The sequence below is a fragment of the Emys orbicularis genome, chromosome 6 (genome assembly GCF_028017835.1).
Source record: "Emys orbicularis isolate rEmyOrb1 chromosome 6, rEmyOrb1.hap1, whole genome shotgun sequence".
Taxonomy (NCBI): Eukaryota; Metazoa; Chordata; order Testudines; family Emydidae; genus Emys; species Emys orbicularis.
This window is the reverse complement of record NC_088688.1, coordinates 13221048-13235393: the sequence shown is the minus strand read 5'-3', so window position 1 is coordinate 13235393 and position 14346 is coordinate 13221048. Positions and strand designations below refer to the sequence as shown.

The window sequence follows — 14346 nt, the reverse complement described above, 5'->3', positions numbered from 1 at the left end:
CTCCTGAATTGTATGTCCTCTATAACCGCTAAGCACTTTTCAGAATGACTGATTTCCAGGATACAGTCCTTTTTTCCCCTGTAGGTATGAGCTGTATTTTTTTGTTACTAGATGCATGACCTTGCATTTGCTTGTATTTAAACTCATTTTCTTTGAATGGGTCCAGCTTACCAAATGACCCAGATCATTCTGTATGGCCACCCTGTCTTCACCATTCTTTAACATTTACACTTCAATGAGATCTACAAAACAAGTCAAATTTGAACTTTCTAGCTTTATTCGTTTCTCAGTTAGCCTTATGCAAATATCTCATTGGAACAAATAAGGAAGAGTACATTGCTTTGACACATGCATAAATCAAAAATAGTTCAACCAATTTTGCTCAAACATTAATTACAAATTTACCTCTGGGCTTAGACCAAGTATGGAACACTTCAGCCATGAAGGAGTTTGCCTGAGGATGTTACGAGCAGTTGGAAAAGTGGCAGTAGAAGGAATTTATAACTCAAGCTAGTGGGTGCTTTTTTTTAACCTGACATGATATATAATATGGCAAAGGTTTTCAAACATGGCTACCTAAGATTAGACTCCTAAATCCAAGGATCTAAGGGTGGAATTTTTAAAGCACCTAAGTGACTTAGAAGTATAAGTCCCTTCATTTAGGTATTTTTGAAAATCCAAGGACTCTAATTTTAGGTACCTATTTTTTTTTAAAAACTTGTTATATAAATAATATACATTAAAAATATGTACACCCGTGCATGGATATGCACACAGAGGCTTATTTTGTTTGAATTAACTCTGTCCTGCCCAATTCCAATCTGAGTAAATTTCATCTGTCTACATAAATATCTGCAACAATTTTAGTTGGGTAAATTCTAACCTGTAGTGTTAAGCAGTGATTGTGTTTCACCCCACAGATGGATACATTTCAGTAGTGGGTGAAGTGATCTGTGAGTAATTTTTCTTTTCTTCTCCAACAGTTTATGAGGTGGTGACTGTGACAGGAGATGTACGAGGAGCAGGAACTGATGCCAATGTCTTTGTTACTCTCTTTGGAGAGTTTGGGATAACACCGAAGACTCATCTTACCAGCAAGTGAGTATTAGAGAGAATTGTATAATCCTAAGGGCCACTCTGCAGTCAATAATTTTTATTGCTTTTGTTGAAACATAATAGTATTTTGCTGATAGATGCAGATGGAACATCGCCTAAATATATGCAGATTTTGTAAGGAAAATGCAGATTCATACTATTGGATATTTCTCACTCCAATACCCTACAAACCCTCATGTGTAAAGATGTGCTGCAGACCATACTTTGTAAGGTCCAACCCTGCAATTTGCTGAACACTCTCATTTCCCAAGAAGTTAGATTGGAGTGGAGAGCACTCATTGCCTTGCAGGTCTGGGCCCTGTATGCCTTGTGTGCCTACATTTCTTTCACGCACAGTTCTGTACATCCGCCATGGTAACGCCTGTAGGGTTCTTGGTACATCCTGACTTCTTCAGCACAGTATTGAAATGAAAGGTCAATATTTTCTCACCTGGGTGCCTAAAGTTTGGCTCTTGACTCCATATATAGTCACTTGTGTATGTAGCCTGTTTTTCAGAACTGCTGACCACCCACAACTTCCAGAGAAATCATCGGAAGCTGCCCGTGCTCAGCACCCAGGGTAGAAAACTTTGAGCTGTGCTGTTGAAAGTTATGGTCCTGAACATTTGTATGGAGCACGGAATGTAAAGGGTTAACACCCTGGCCTAGAGATGAAGGCCAGCTGTCTGGAACCAGTGCAAATAAGAGTTAGTGGAGGAAAGTATGGGCCAGACCTTCCTCTAGTGTAAATCCATTGATTTTGATGGAGCTATGCCAGTGGACGCCAGCTGAATGTGTAGCTTTGCACATAAAGGAGACATTTCAGAACACTGCGAATTTTTAAAAAAACAACCTGTTTCTGCTTTATGGGGCCTGCCACTAGGCTGTGGAAGGTTGGAACACATTATTGGAAAGAGCTAAGAACAGTCAGGGAAACCACTGCAGGGGTCTTCACGGACATTATTAACTTGCAGTTAAAAAACATTATGCAGCTTTCCTTATGGCACAGCAGACTTGTGAGACTAGAGTTTTATTTGAAATATGCCTGGCTTTCCCTGGTCCTGTTCATAAGATCCATTTTTCGCCCACTGGATCTTTCACAGAGGAGAGAGCCAGGGGCGGCTCCAGGCACCAGCGCAACAAGCACGTGCCTGGGGCGGCAAGCCACGGGGGGCGGCCTGCCGGTCGCCGTGAGGGTGGCAGTCAGGCTGCCTTTGGCAGCATGCCTGCGGGAGGTCCGCTGGTCCCGCGGCTTCGGTGGCAATTCGGCGGCGGGTATGCCGAAGCCGCGGGACCGGCAGACCTCCCGCAGGCATGCCGCTGAATCCGCGTCACCAGCGGACCTCCACAGACACGCCACCAAAAGCCGCCTGACTGCTGTGCTTGGGGCGGCAAAATACATAGAGCCGCCCCTGGAGAGAGCAATCCAATGTAATGGGCACTTCACTCATACCCCATAGGCTCCTGAAAAAGCTCTTTGACTAATTTGGGTTTTATTACATAAGCATCTGAGGGCAGGGTTTGAAATTTGTGTCACTAATGTAGACATGTACAGTTCTGTGCACATGGTTGCATGTGCAAAATTGCTCCCACCCACGGAGAGTCTATTTTTTGAAAAACTATTCTACAAATTCTTCTTATTAGTAGCAGTATTTATTATTTGTATTACTCAGTCTCTCAAACTAAGAATGAGAGCCCTTTGTGTGAAGCTTTGTACAAGTGTGATGGCTGCCATCTTGGCCAGCACAAGGGGCTGAACCAGGAATATCCAAGGTAAAAGCATGAGCTGCTACAGTTTGAGCTAACAACCCAAAGCCCTCTAACTTATCCTGTAACAGACTCATATCATTCGTGGATTGACCCAGACTGGAATCTGTAACATACACTCACCAGTGGGTTACACAAGTGCAGTGACAGTCCTTGCCCCAGAGAGCTTACACGCTGAATAGATAACACAAATAGTAGGGGAAACTGAGGCACGGGGTGTTGAAGTGACTTACCCAAGGTCACACAGTGGCAGAGCTGCGAATAGAACCCAGAATTCCTGCCTTCCAATCTAGTGCCTTATTCACCAGATCATATTTTTTAAAAGATAAATATAGGGGGGAGAGGTAGCTCAGTGGTTTGAGCATTGGCCTGCTAAACCCAGTGTTGTGAGTTCAATGCTTGAAGAGGCCATTTAGGGAACTGGGGTAAAAATCTGTCTGGGGATTGGTCCTGCTTTGAGCAGGGGGTTGGACTAGATGACCTCCTGAGGTCCCTTCCAACTCTATGATAATTTTGATTTTAAAACCCAAGAGAAACCATGCTCTGTTTGCCCCTTTTGAAAATTATTGACTCTGAGGAGAGAAAATCTTTTTGATTTTTTGAGCATTTCACTTGATTCGGAGTTCACAGTGCTCCAGCAGAGATTACACTCAGTCCGATTGCTTGACAGGGCTATGCTTTACCTGGATCTGCTCAGACTAACGTGCTGATAACAAAATTGTCTGTAATATTAAAATATTATTGCTCAATAGTTTCTAACTTCCCCTTTGGCAGAACAATGTTTTAATAGAAAACCCTTATCTATAGAATCAAAAGGGGATTATTGGTTTTATCTTTCATTATGCTTGCTAGTTTAGTTTGGTTGCAAATGTGTTTCAGAAAATACTAACCCTCTGTTAATGTCATACGGTAACTTCACATTTTCTCCGTTTCTACAGCACCGACAAGAGGTACCTGAAGCTATTTTAAATTTTATCCTCAAAAGAGCTTCTCTTCCCAGTGAAGCAACTCAAACATGAGACTCTGTAAAGAAAAATGATATGGGAATGGTAATGAAAATACATGAAATTTCAGACCTGTTTGCCATATTTGATATTCTGAAATCACTACTCAAAGACGTGTTTTGTTTTGTTTTTACTATTCCAGCCATTATTAGCAACAGCAGTGAGAACTTGCTGTGTATATATTTATCTAAAAAAAACCCTAATACATCATATCTCTTATCCATAGATCTCAAAGCACTTTACAAAGTAGGTATCATTTTCCCCATTTTACAAGTGGGGAAACTGAGGCACAGAGCTACAAGGTGACTTGCCCAAGAGGAAGTGAAGATATCCCAATAAAAATGCTGGCTATTTTTTAATCCGTGGTGAGCTTAAAGTTGTATAAGTCAACTTCGCTGACACTCTAATTAATGATTTTTCCTTCAAGAAGCATTAGTTGTATTTCTCTGAATGAAAGAAAGAAGAGATGGTGGTGGTTTTACTCTACGACTGGCATAAGTATGACTCTGTTCAAAAACATTGTGAGGATGGCTAGCATTATCAACTTCATCCTTGTTATGGAGGAAAGCAGAGGGCTAAGATGGCTGGATATGAGAATGAGAGTCATAGCAAACAAGCTTTTGCATTCGGAGGTTCTTAAAATTTAGTCCCCTGGGAGATAACCATTTCTACCCTGACTACAGTTTTCCACTCATGGTTTCCTAAGTGCCAGCTAAAATTCCAGCACCTATAAGCAAATTCTTATAGAATTGTGGTGGTTTACCAGGCAAAAACAAGAGGAAATTATTCCAGATATAGGTTGCTGTCCTATTGTTTAATCGATTAATCTTCTCTCCCAGATATGAAGTGAGCAATGGAGTAGCCAGACTGCCCCTAAATGTTTTACTCAACTTTGTGAATATGGCAAAAGGATGGAATCTCATGCATCTTCCAACTAGGAGTTTATATAGAGTTCACTGATGAAATGACTGCAAATGCATGACATTTTATACATGTTTATTTTATGGCATAGATGATATGATAAAAAGATAAAATACCATGCATTTCCTAATGAAGGTACTACCATTTCAGCTTCTGGTTAGCACAGGGGTGGTTTTTTTTGTGATTGTGTGCTGGTAGTGAAATACATGACATTTCAGACCTTTTTGTCATGCACACATGCCTGCAAAGTAAAATTATGACAAAACATGACAAGGTGATGAAATATCATGTTTTTTAACATTTTGTCCAACAATAATTGTAAAAACCTACATGAATTATCATACTGACTTGTCATAAAAAACATGAATTCTGGAAACGGAAGCTTCCAGAATCTTTCCAGTATAATGAAAGAGAAGTTTTTTGATCTCATTAAATAGGTTAAGTCGTGACTAGGATCTTCAATATACTGGGCCAAATTCTTTTTTTGACTACAGCTCTTTTGCACGTCTTTTCCAGCACAAAGCAGTTGTAAAGCTGGTGGATCTGGAATAAGGAAAATTTGCAGGTGGCAAGGAGCGAGTGTCATGGCTTTGTGCTGCTGGCATCAGAGCCCCAGCATAGTAGATCATGACTAGGGTAATGGCCATAACACTGATGTGCTCTGGCTGCTGTGGGCAGCTGGGAGAAGGCTGGAGTAACCTTGAGGCTGGGTAGTTCGCACAGCCCCCAACCATGCCCAGAACCAAAGAGCAGATGGCCACTTTGCTTCCCAAGTGAGGTCCTGCACTCAGTGCAGCTCAGTCAGACCCAAGCACAAGGTAGGGAGACCAGATGTCCCGATTTTATAGGGACAATCCTGATATCGGGGCCTTTTCATATATAGGCTCCTATTACCCCCCACACCTTGTCCTGATTTTTCACACTTGCTATCTGGTCACCCTAGCACAAGGCCACTGTAAAAAGTTTGTCTTTTCATGGGTTTCACAGTGGGTTTGCACGCTGACTCTGACTAGACCCAGATTCAGAGTCAGCAGTCCCCTGCCTTGCCTCACAGAATTATGGCATCTCTCCTGCCTTCGTCACCTCCCATAGCTGTTCTGCAGGTGTCCCCTGTTCCCAGGGGTGTCCTCTGCATCAGGAGTAGAATTCTGAAGATCCTCCACTAATTTTTCCTGACCTTAGCCACCTTTCCCCAAGATTCGCTGCACTGTGGCCTCTACAGCTATTGGGCTGAGGGCGATGGAATGGGATAGACTAAATAAATCACATCACTAGGGTAGCAATGCTGCTACCACTAAATGTATTACACCCCAGTGTTTAGCTAGCTATGTTATTTTTGTTCATTAAATTACAATCTCACAGTTACCCAGTCCTATTTATGACAAGTGGAATATATATTCATGTATTTTTTCTAAAATAAATTAATTTTTTAAATGGTTTAGCAATTACTGAAACTTGAAACAAAGGTGAAAGAACTGTTCCTGGCTAGGAGCAGATTGGTAAGTGATAGGTGGGTTGTTGTAATATTAATGAGATTGAAGGTATTGTGGACTGATTTAGTTTTTTTTAAACATGCTGCAGTTTTTGAATTGGCAAACTCTTCTACCTGGTCTTGAATTACCTTCACACAAGGTTTTTCTGATTCACAATTCAGTCAAATAAAGATGAATTCAGGAATATCTACACATTGGGCCAGATCCTCAGTTGATGTAAATCTCTATAGCGCTACTGAAGTCAATGAAGCTATACTGAATTAAATCAGCAGAAGATCTGGGGCAAAACCTTACTCCCATTGAAATCAATGGAAATGTGGCCATTAACTTCAATTGGGCCAGGATTTTACACTTGGTTTTTATTTAATAACTATAAAATCAATCAATAAATGTAAGGAAGGGAAGACAGTTAACTTCAGTAAATACATTAACCTAGAAAGTGTTGTTATCCAAGGTTTTTCTTAAAATAAGAAAAATCAACCTATTTTGCATGGCCCATGAAAAGCACAGCTAGAACAATGCTCCAATCTCCAGCAGACTTAGGCTACATCTACACTACAGGGGGGGGTCGATTTAAGATACGCAAATTCAGCTACGCGAATAGCATAGCTGAATTCGACGTATCAGATCCGACTTACCCTGTTGTGAGGACGGCGGCAAAATCGACCTCCGCGGCTTCCCGTCGACGGCGCTTACTCCCACCTCCGCTGGTGGAGTAAGAGCGTTGATTCGGGGATCGATTGTCACGTCCTGACGAGACGCGATAAGTCGATCCCCAAGAGATCGATTTCTACCCGCCGATTCAGGCGGGTAGTGTAGACCAGGCCTTAGAAACACTTGTGCAAGAAAAGGGACTTGACTGACACATTTTTCTATTAATGGCTCAAATTGTGCTGTCATTCATACCAGTGCAATTCCATTGCATTCAGTAGAGTTGATGAGGTGCTGCAGATTAATACTGGTGTAAATGACAACACAGTCTGGAGTTATATCTTTCTTTTTTTTTTTAAAGGGCATTCTTGCTCTTTCACCCACAACCTTTTGTTAATCAATAATCATTGTTGTACGCCAAAAACTACATGAAAAAAATGTTAAGGTTGTGAAATCGAGTACTCAAAAATTAGGAAATGCCAGATTTCAAGTTGCCTGTGCAACCTTAAGTTGATCCCTCTTCTGCATATGCATTATGATGATGTCTTTAATTCAGTAAGCAACACCTGGGAGCTGCAATTGCAGGGAAAGTCTTGCTCAGGCCCTGAATCCTTGGGCACATTCTCAGTACAGATAGAATCTTTGAAGAATTCAGCAGCTAAATTCTAAGAAGTTTCTACTGAGCATGTGCAAACAGATTTTTCAAAGGTTTATAAATGTGGCCAAAGTAGTGTGTGTTCTCATGGGAATAACATAATACATATCACTGATGTAAAGGGGAACACTCTACCAAATTTCAATTTTCTACTCCAAAGCATGGAAGTGGTAGAGCTTCTTAATAAAACATTTGCAAGAATATTTTTAACATGGCATTTTTCCGTAATCTCATTCTCAAAAATTACTGAAGCATGCTGAAAGAACAGAAGTACTTGTGGCACCTTAGAGACTAACAAATGTATTAGAGCATAAGCTTTCGTGGGCTACAGCCCACTTCTTCGGATGCATATAGAATGGAACATATATTGAGGAGATATATATACACACATACAGAGAGCATGAACAGGTGGGAGTTGTCTTACCAGCTCTGAGAGGCCAATTAAGTAAGTGGGGAAAAAAAACTTTTGAAGTGATAATCAAGATAGCCCAGTACAGACAGTTTGATAGTAAGTGTGAGAATACTTACAAGGGGAGATAGATTCAATGTTTGTAATGGCTCAGCCATTCCCAGTCCTTATTCAATCCTAAATTGATTGTATCTAGTTTGCATATCAATTCCAGCTCAGCAGTCTCTCATTGGAGTCTGTTTTTGAAGTTTTTCTGTTGTAAGATAGCCACCCGCAGGTCTGTCATTGAATGACCAGACAGGTTAAAGTGTTCTCCCACTGGTTTTTGAGTATTATGATTCCTGATGTCAGATTTGTGTCCATTAATTCTTTTGTGTGGAGACTGTCCGGTTTGGCCAATGTACATGGCAGAGGGGCATTGCTGGCACATGATGGCATATATCACATTGGTAGATGTGCAGGTGAACGAGCCCCAGATGGTATGGCTGATGTGATTAGGTCCTATGATGATGTCACTTGAATAGATATGTGGACAGAGTTGGCATCGGGCTTTGTTACAAGGATAGGTTCCTGGGTCAGTGTTTTTGTTCAGTGATGTGTGGTTGCTGGTGAGTATTTGCTTTAGGTTGGGGGGTTGTCTGTAAGCGAGGACAGGTCTGTCTCCCAAGATCTGAGAGTGAGGGATCATCTTTCAGGATAGGTTGTAGATTTTTGATGATGCGCTGGAGAGGTTTTAGTTGGGGGCTGAAGGTGACAGCTAGTGGTGCTCTGTTATTTTCTTTGTTGGGCCTGTCTTGTAGGAGGTGACTTCTGGGTACTCGTCTGGCTCTGTCAATCTGTTTTTTCACTTCAGCAGGTGGGTATTGTAGTTTTAAGAATGCTTGATAGAGATCTTGTAGGTGCTTGTCTCTGTCTGAGGGATTGGAGCAAATGCGGTTATATCTTAGAGCTTGGCTGTAGACAATGGATCGTGTGGTGTGTCCTGGATGGAAGCTGGAGGCATGTAGGTAAGTGTAGCGGTCAGTAGGTTTCCGGTATAGGGTGGTATTTATGTGACCATCGCTTATTAGCACAGTAGTGTCCAGGAAATTGACCGCTTGTGTGGATTGATCTAGGCTGAGGTTGATGGTGGGATGGAAATTATTGAAATCATGGTGGAATTCCTCAAGGGCTTCTTTTCCATGGGTCCAGATGATGAAGATGTCATCAATGTAGCGCAAGTAGAGTAGGGGCGTTGGGGGACGAGCATGGACGAGCATAATGAAGCATGCTGAAACATTCAAAAAACAATTCAGCCTGAAGCTAATAGCTGTCTTAGGAAATTTTGGCTCAAATGATTAAAGTCTGGCAAAGTTGTAAGAACTGAAAACAGGGTCTTATAATGGGAAGTGTTGAGCAACCTTAAGTATAGGTCCTAAATTTCTACAGCAAATAACTGATATACAAAATACATAACAAGAACATCACCATTAACCCCTCATTGGTCTTAAAAGTATGGAAATCATGACTTAAAGTGACACATAAATGTCATATATATTTGTACAGTTTATTCATTCGTTTCACAACAATGTCAGCCTAAAAAGTCACATTACAATAACAACCTTAACGCTCACCCACAAGACATACATTGAAAGAGCTCATAAGTTTGTGTTGTGGGTCAAAGTTAAGGTTATTGGAACATGTAATGTGAACTTTCAATCACTGGGTTTTCAGCCATCACTAATGTTAAATGAAGGTATGGGCTGCAAGGGTGATAGAACGTTTATTTTTTACCTTAAGTCATCATTTCCATGTTTTTGAGGTTTAGGTGTAAATCAATCACATTTTTTGTGTGGCAGTTAGCACCAGCAGTTAATTACAACACTTGACTTGCTGGCACTCTCGCTTTGGCCTTTAGCCACTGCCAATTACTTTCAGCACCTGTGCCAACTGCTGTAGCCATGTATAGAACATATTTGGCAGCTGAGACTTAAGGGCTGAATTCTTGCATTAGCTGTTCTAGCATGGGCAGCTAAGGCATTGAATTGGCTTCTTAAATGGATTCTTGGCAAGTCCGCTGTTGGCTGTAAAACAATTTCTGAGCTATCATAGATTTAGCCTAATGCTGGGCTGTCATGTCCGACTGGACACCATCTCCTCTGCGTTCTCACACACTTTGATTGCACAGAATTACATCCTTATCAGTGTGACCATTACATCATTGTGCAGAAGTCAGGCAGCAGGGTTTACATGCTTTGTTTAAACAATGTGCTTAGCCCCTGCCATCTGATGACAGATTATTCCTAGCAAACAGGAAATAATGTCCTTGTCATATGGATGCTTGTCAGGAGCGAGGGAAGCTCCCTAAAAGAGGGGTGGCCACTGGCGCCCAAACCGTGGCCCCACCTCCGCACCCACCCATTTTCCCCTAGCCCCCGTCCTCGCGCCATCCCTTTCCCTGAGGAACGGTCCTCACACAACCTCTTCCTCCTAAGACTTCGCCCCCACTCACTCCTCTCTGCCCCTTCTCCCCGTTTCTGACCCTTACAGCCAGTAAAAAGTGGCTTTTAAAAGTGATGGGGGCATGCCCCCGCCCCCATTCCAGCGCCCCTGATGCTTGTACTTGGTGTGCTTTCTCAGCTGCCACCTTTCCCATCTGGGGTGTCTTCTGATGTTTGTCTGCCGTATGCAGTCCTTTCTGCAGATTACTGATTTAGCATCATTTTATCAGCAGAATGACAACAGGTTATAGTGGATCACAAACTAAATATGAGTCAACAATGTAATATTGTTGCAAAAGAAGTGAACATCATTCTGGGATGCATTAGCAGGAGTGTTGTAAACTCGGAAGCTTGTCTCTCTCACCAACAAAAGATATTACTTCACTCACCTTGTCTTTCTAAAAGGTTTGATGACAGATTTGAAGGCCAAAACGTCTGGATTATTCATCCCTCATGGAAGGACAATAGTGACCGTGCTTTAGGGTGCATCCACACTAAGGCCTGGTCTACACTAGGGGGGCTCGGGGTCGATGTAAAATACGCAACTTCAGCTACGGGAATAGCGTAGCTGAAGTCGACGCATCTTATTTCAATTTACCTCCCGTCCTCACGGTGCGGGATCGACGGCCATGGCTCCCCCGTTGACTCCGCTACCGTTGCTAGATGAGACGTGATATATCGATCCCCGATAGATCAATCGCTACCCGCCGATCCGGCGGGTAGTCTGGACGTACCCTAGGAGAAAAGGTGCTCTCTTACCACATCTTAGCTAGCGCATGGTAAAATCCTGTTGTGGACAAGACAGTTTGTAGTTTTCACGTGGAAGTCAAAGAAAACAATAGGATAGAGCCTATGGCTTATCCACACCAGCTAGCTCTTGTAAGAACTGTACTGTATTGTGCCTTGTCCACAGTAGGATTTTACCACATTAGCTAACACATGTTATAAAAACACCTTTTTTTTTTTCTTCATAGAAAAGGGCTGAGAGTTGATCTGTATCACCCATGGTACCTTCTAGAGTCATTTCTACTAGAGGTTCTTCTAAAACATCAATAGCAGCTATAATAAACAAGTCACAATCAGAGTTAACAAGAGTAACAGAGTTACTACTAAGATACTAAGAAGATCTCTGTGCTAATCCAATGGAGCAACTCTTTAATTTATCCCAAATTTATATCTTTAATAAGAATACTACGGACTTCTGTTCAACCTTTCCTCCATGATCTCAGAGTGCTTTTACAGATTATTCTATGTGGGTGTGCCAGATGAGGGGGAGAGGGAGGGTTCATGATGTATGCAAAATACATTGTCAGGTAAAATGTGCATCAGAAATATAGTTTAATTTATCATTAATCCACTGATTTTTGCCTTTCTTTCAAAGCTAACATCATTCAATCTACTGCATTAACAGTAAAGACTTTTGGTCCTATTCCTATACCTACCTACTTTAGCAATAGGTAGGAATTTCTGTATGTTCCTAGAGGCTAAGCTTTGCAAAGGATTGTTATTAGCTAATTAAATAGGGAAAACAATTTCCCACAAATGTCCAAAATTTCAATTTCTTATGTGAATTTCGATTAGGCAATAATCTCAAGTTTCATCTTTGCTTCCCACACACATTAAAATACTTAAGATATATACTAGTTCTGAAGGTGAATTTTGAATTGTATATTTGACTGTAAAATTTGCAATTTCCACTATGTTAATCAGTAACAGATCACAGGGTATTGTTTCTGTGCCCTAACTGGGTGGTTTATATAATTAATCCACACAGAGAACTATACACATTACAATTGACTGTACACTTCAAAATCACCCTGTGCCAATTAGCTACATAAATCATTCAGTCAGGGAACAGACCACTATGTGACTTGTGTAATGAAAAAAGCATGGTGCAAATTATGACTTCTACATTCACTTGTGAGAACTGCAAGTATGACAGTCTGCAGGCAGAGAATTATTCAGCTGAAGACATTTATGGATTGATTCATAAATTCTAAATCCAGATGGGACCACTGTGGTCATCTAGTCCAGGGTCTCTCAACCTGTGGGTCAAGACCCCAAATTGGCTCCGTCACCAGAATGTTTCAAAGGGTCATATGGCAGCTTCTGTGGCTCCTGTCCCACGGGGCTGGCTGGGCGGCCTGCTCCAGGCACTGCAACCTCTGGGGTCCCAGCACCATTCAGGTTTGGCCCACGTGTCATGATGACAGGAGTCTGGGTAAGCCAAATTGGAGTGAGTGGCACAGCAACCCCATGAGCCAGGTCACAACTCCACTCACACGAATTTGGTCCAGTCAGGTGAGAGGGGCCAAACCTGAGCAGTGCTGCAAGCCCAGAGGTTGCAACGCCTGGAGTGGAAAGCCAAGCCAGTCCCACACAGCACTGGAGCTGCAAGAGCTGCCACTGTGGGGTGAGTGTCAGGCAGGACCCAACCTCTCCCTGGGGCAGACATGCCAAACCTGTGAAAAAAACAGAAATTGGGCTTGGTTTTGGCTTAATTGGCTTGTGGGTTGCTTGTTGGCTAGTTTTTGGCTTGTAGGTTGTTGCCTTTTTTTTTTTTTTATCGTCTCCTGGCAAGCAGGGGCAAGGGGGGGGGGCAAGCAGGGGCAAGGGGGGAGAGAGTCACGGGTGCACAGCAGGCCCAACACAGTCCCAGACTGCACACCGGGGGGGATCTAGTCACATAGAGTGTTGGGTTCTTAGGGACTGGCTTGTGTTGGCCTTGTTTTGAAATGGGATTAGCTTGATTTTTGGCTCATTGTGAAAGTCGGGGTGCTTATTTACCGCGTGAAAGTTGGCAACTGTGCCCTGGAGCAGGACCCACCTGAAACCACCCTAGGGCCTGCACCCCCAGACTATTTACTGGGTTGCGACAGGCCATAAACATTTACAAATGGGTCCTGAGCCCAAAAAGGTTGAGAACCACTGCTCTAGTCTGACCTTCTATGTGAGAGAGGCCACTGGACTTCTCTGAATGAATTCCTGTTTGATTGCTTTGGATAACAAATGTATTTGAGAATTTCATACTCTACTCAGTGAAATTTGTTGCATATACTATCAATTGTGAATTAGTCACTCAGCTTTAGTTTTTATACTGTTACCCACTGTATTACACCTTAATGCTGTTAAATTCAATCCACAACTTCCAGATCATTACTAGAAATGTGAAATAAAACCCAGCCTGAAACCTAGCCCTGTAGTCCCCTACCCTGGTATCCAAGCCAATGTGAATTAATGTTTCAAGAGAAATTATGCAAGGTGGCATGTCAAATACTTTGCTAACGTCTAATCATGTCTAAAACCCCACATCTGAACACCTCCAAGCTTTGAGTCTCAGAAATCTGGAGCTGCATTTTCAAGTCAAGTTTTCCTCTACTTTATTTATCACTAGAGAGCTTGGTAATTACAGTCCCCCGTGACTACATTAGCTTATAGTATCAAACTCCTTAGTGATAATAGGTCCAGGAATTTTCTGCTGTCACTTCCAGTCTTGATGGGTCTGTAGCAGAGGCCCACAATAATTTCTCCTTTACTTTTTATTTTTTGTAACTTTATACAAACTAGTTCACTAGTTGGAATTTTCTCCCCACTGTATTTAATCAACTCTACTAAGTACAACATTATTTGTTTTTTCCTAAGCATTCAATTTCAGTTCTTTGATGCTATGCAATCAGTTCAAGGGCCGGGAGACTTTAAATGCTCATTGAATTCCACCCACAGTTTAACAATTACATTTTCCAGCAGTTTGTCTCCCGTGCCACAGACACAATTCCAAATCCCTTCACAAGCACCTTCAAGACAAGTGATGCATACACTCTGAAACCATTTGAAGCAGTGAGCGCAGACACATGCTCTTTGCTGTTTAAAC

The 14346-nt window shown here is 42.0% G+C and overlaps 1 protein-coding gene across 1 annotated transcript in view; it reads left to right on the top strand.

Moving 5' to 3' along the window:
- The window catches only part of LOXHD1 (lipoxygenase homology PLAT domains 1), a 315455-nt gene that overhangs the window by 77269 nt on the left and 223840 nt on the right, over positions 1–14346 (top strand). The window contains exon 7 of the mRNA XM_065406719.1: positions 984–1098. Within this exon, the coding sequence (XP_065262791.1) occupies positions 984–1098 (115 nt within the window). The remainder of the gene's footprint in view (positions 1–983; positions 1099–14346) is intronic.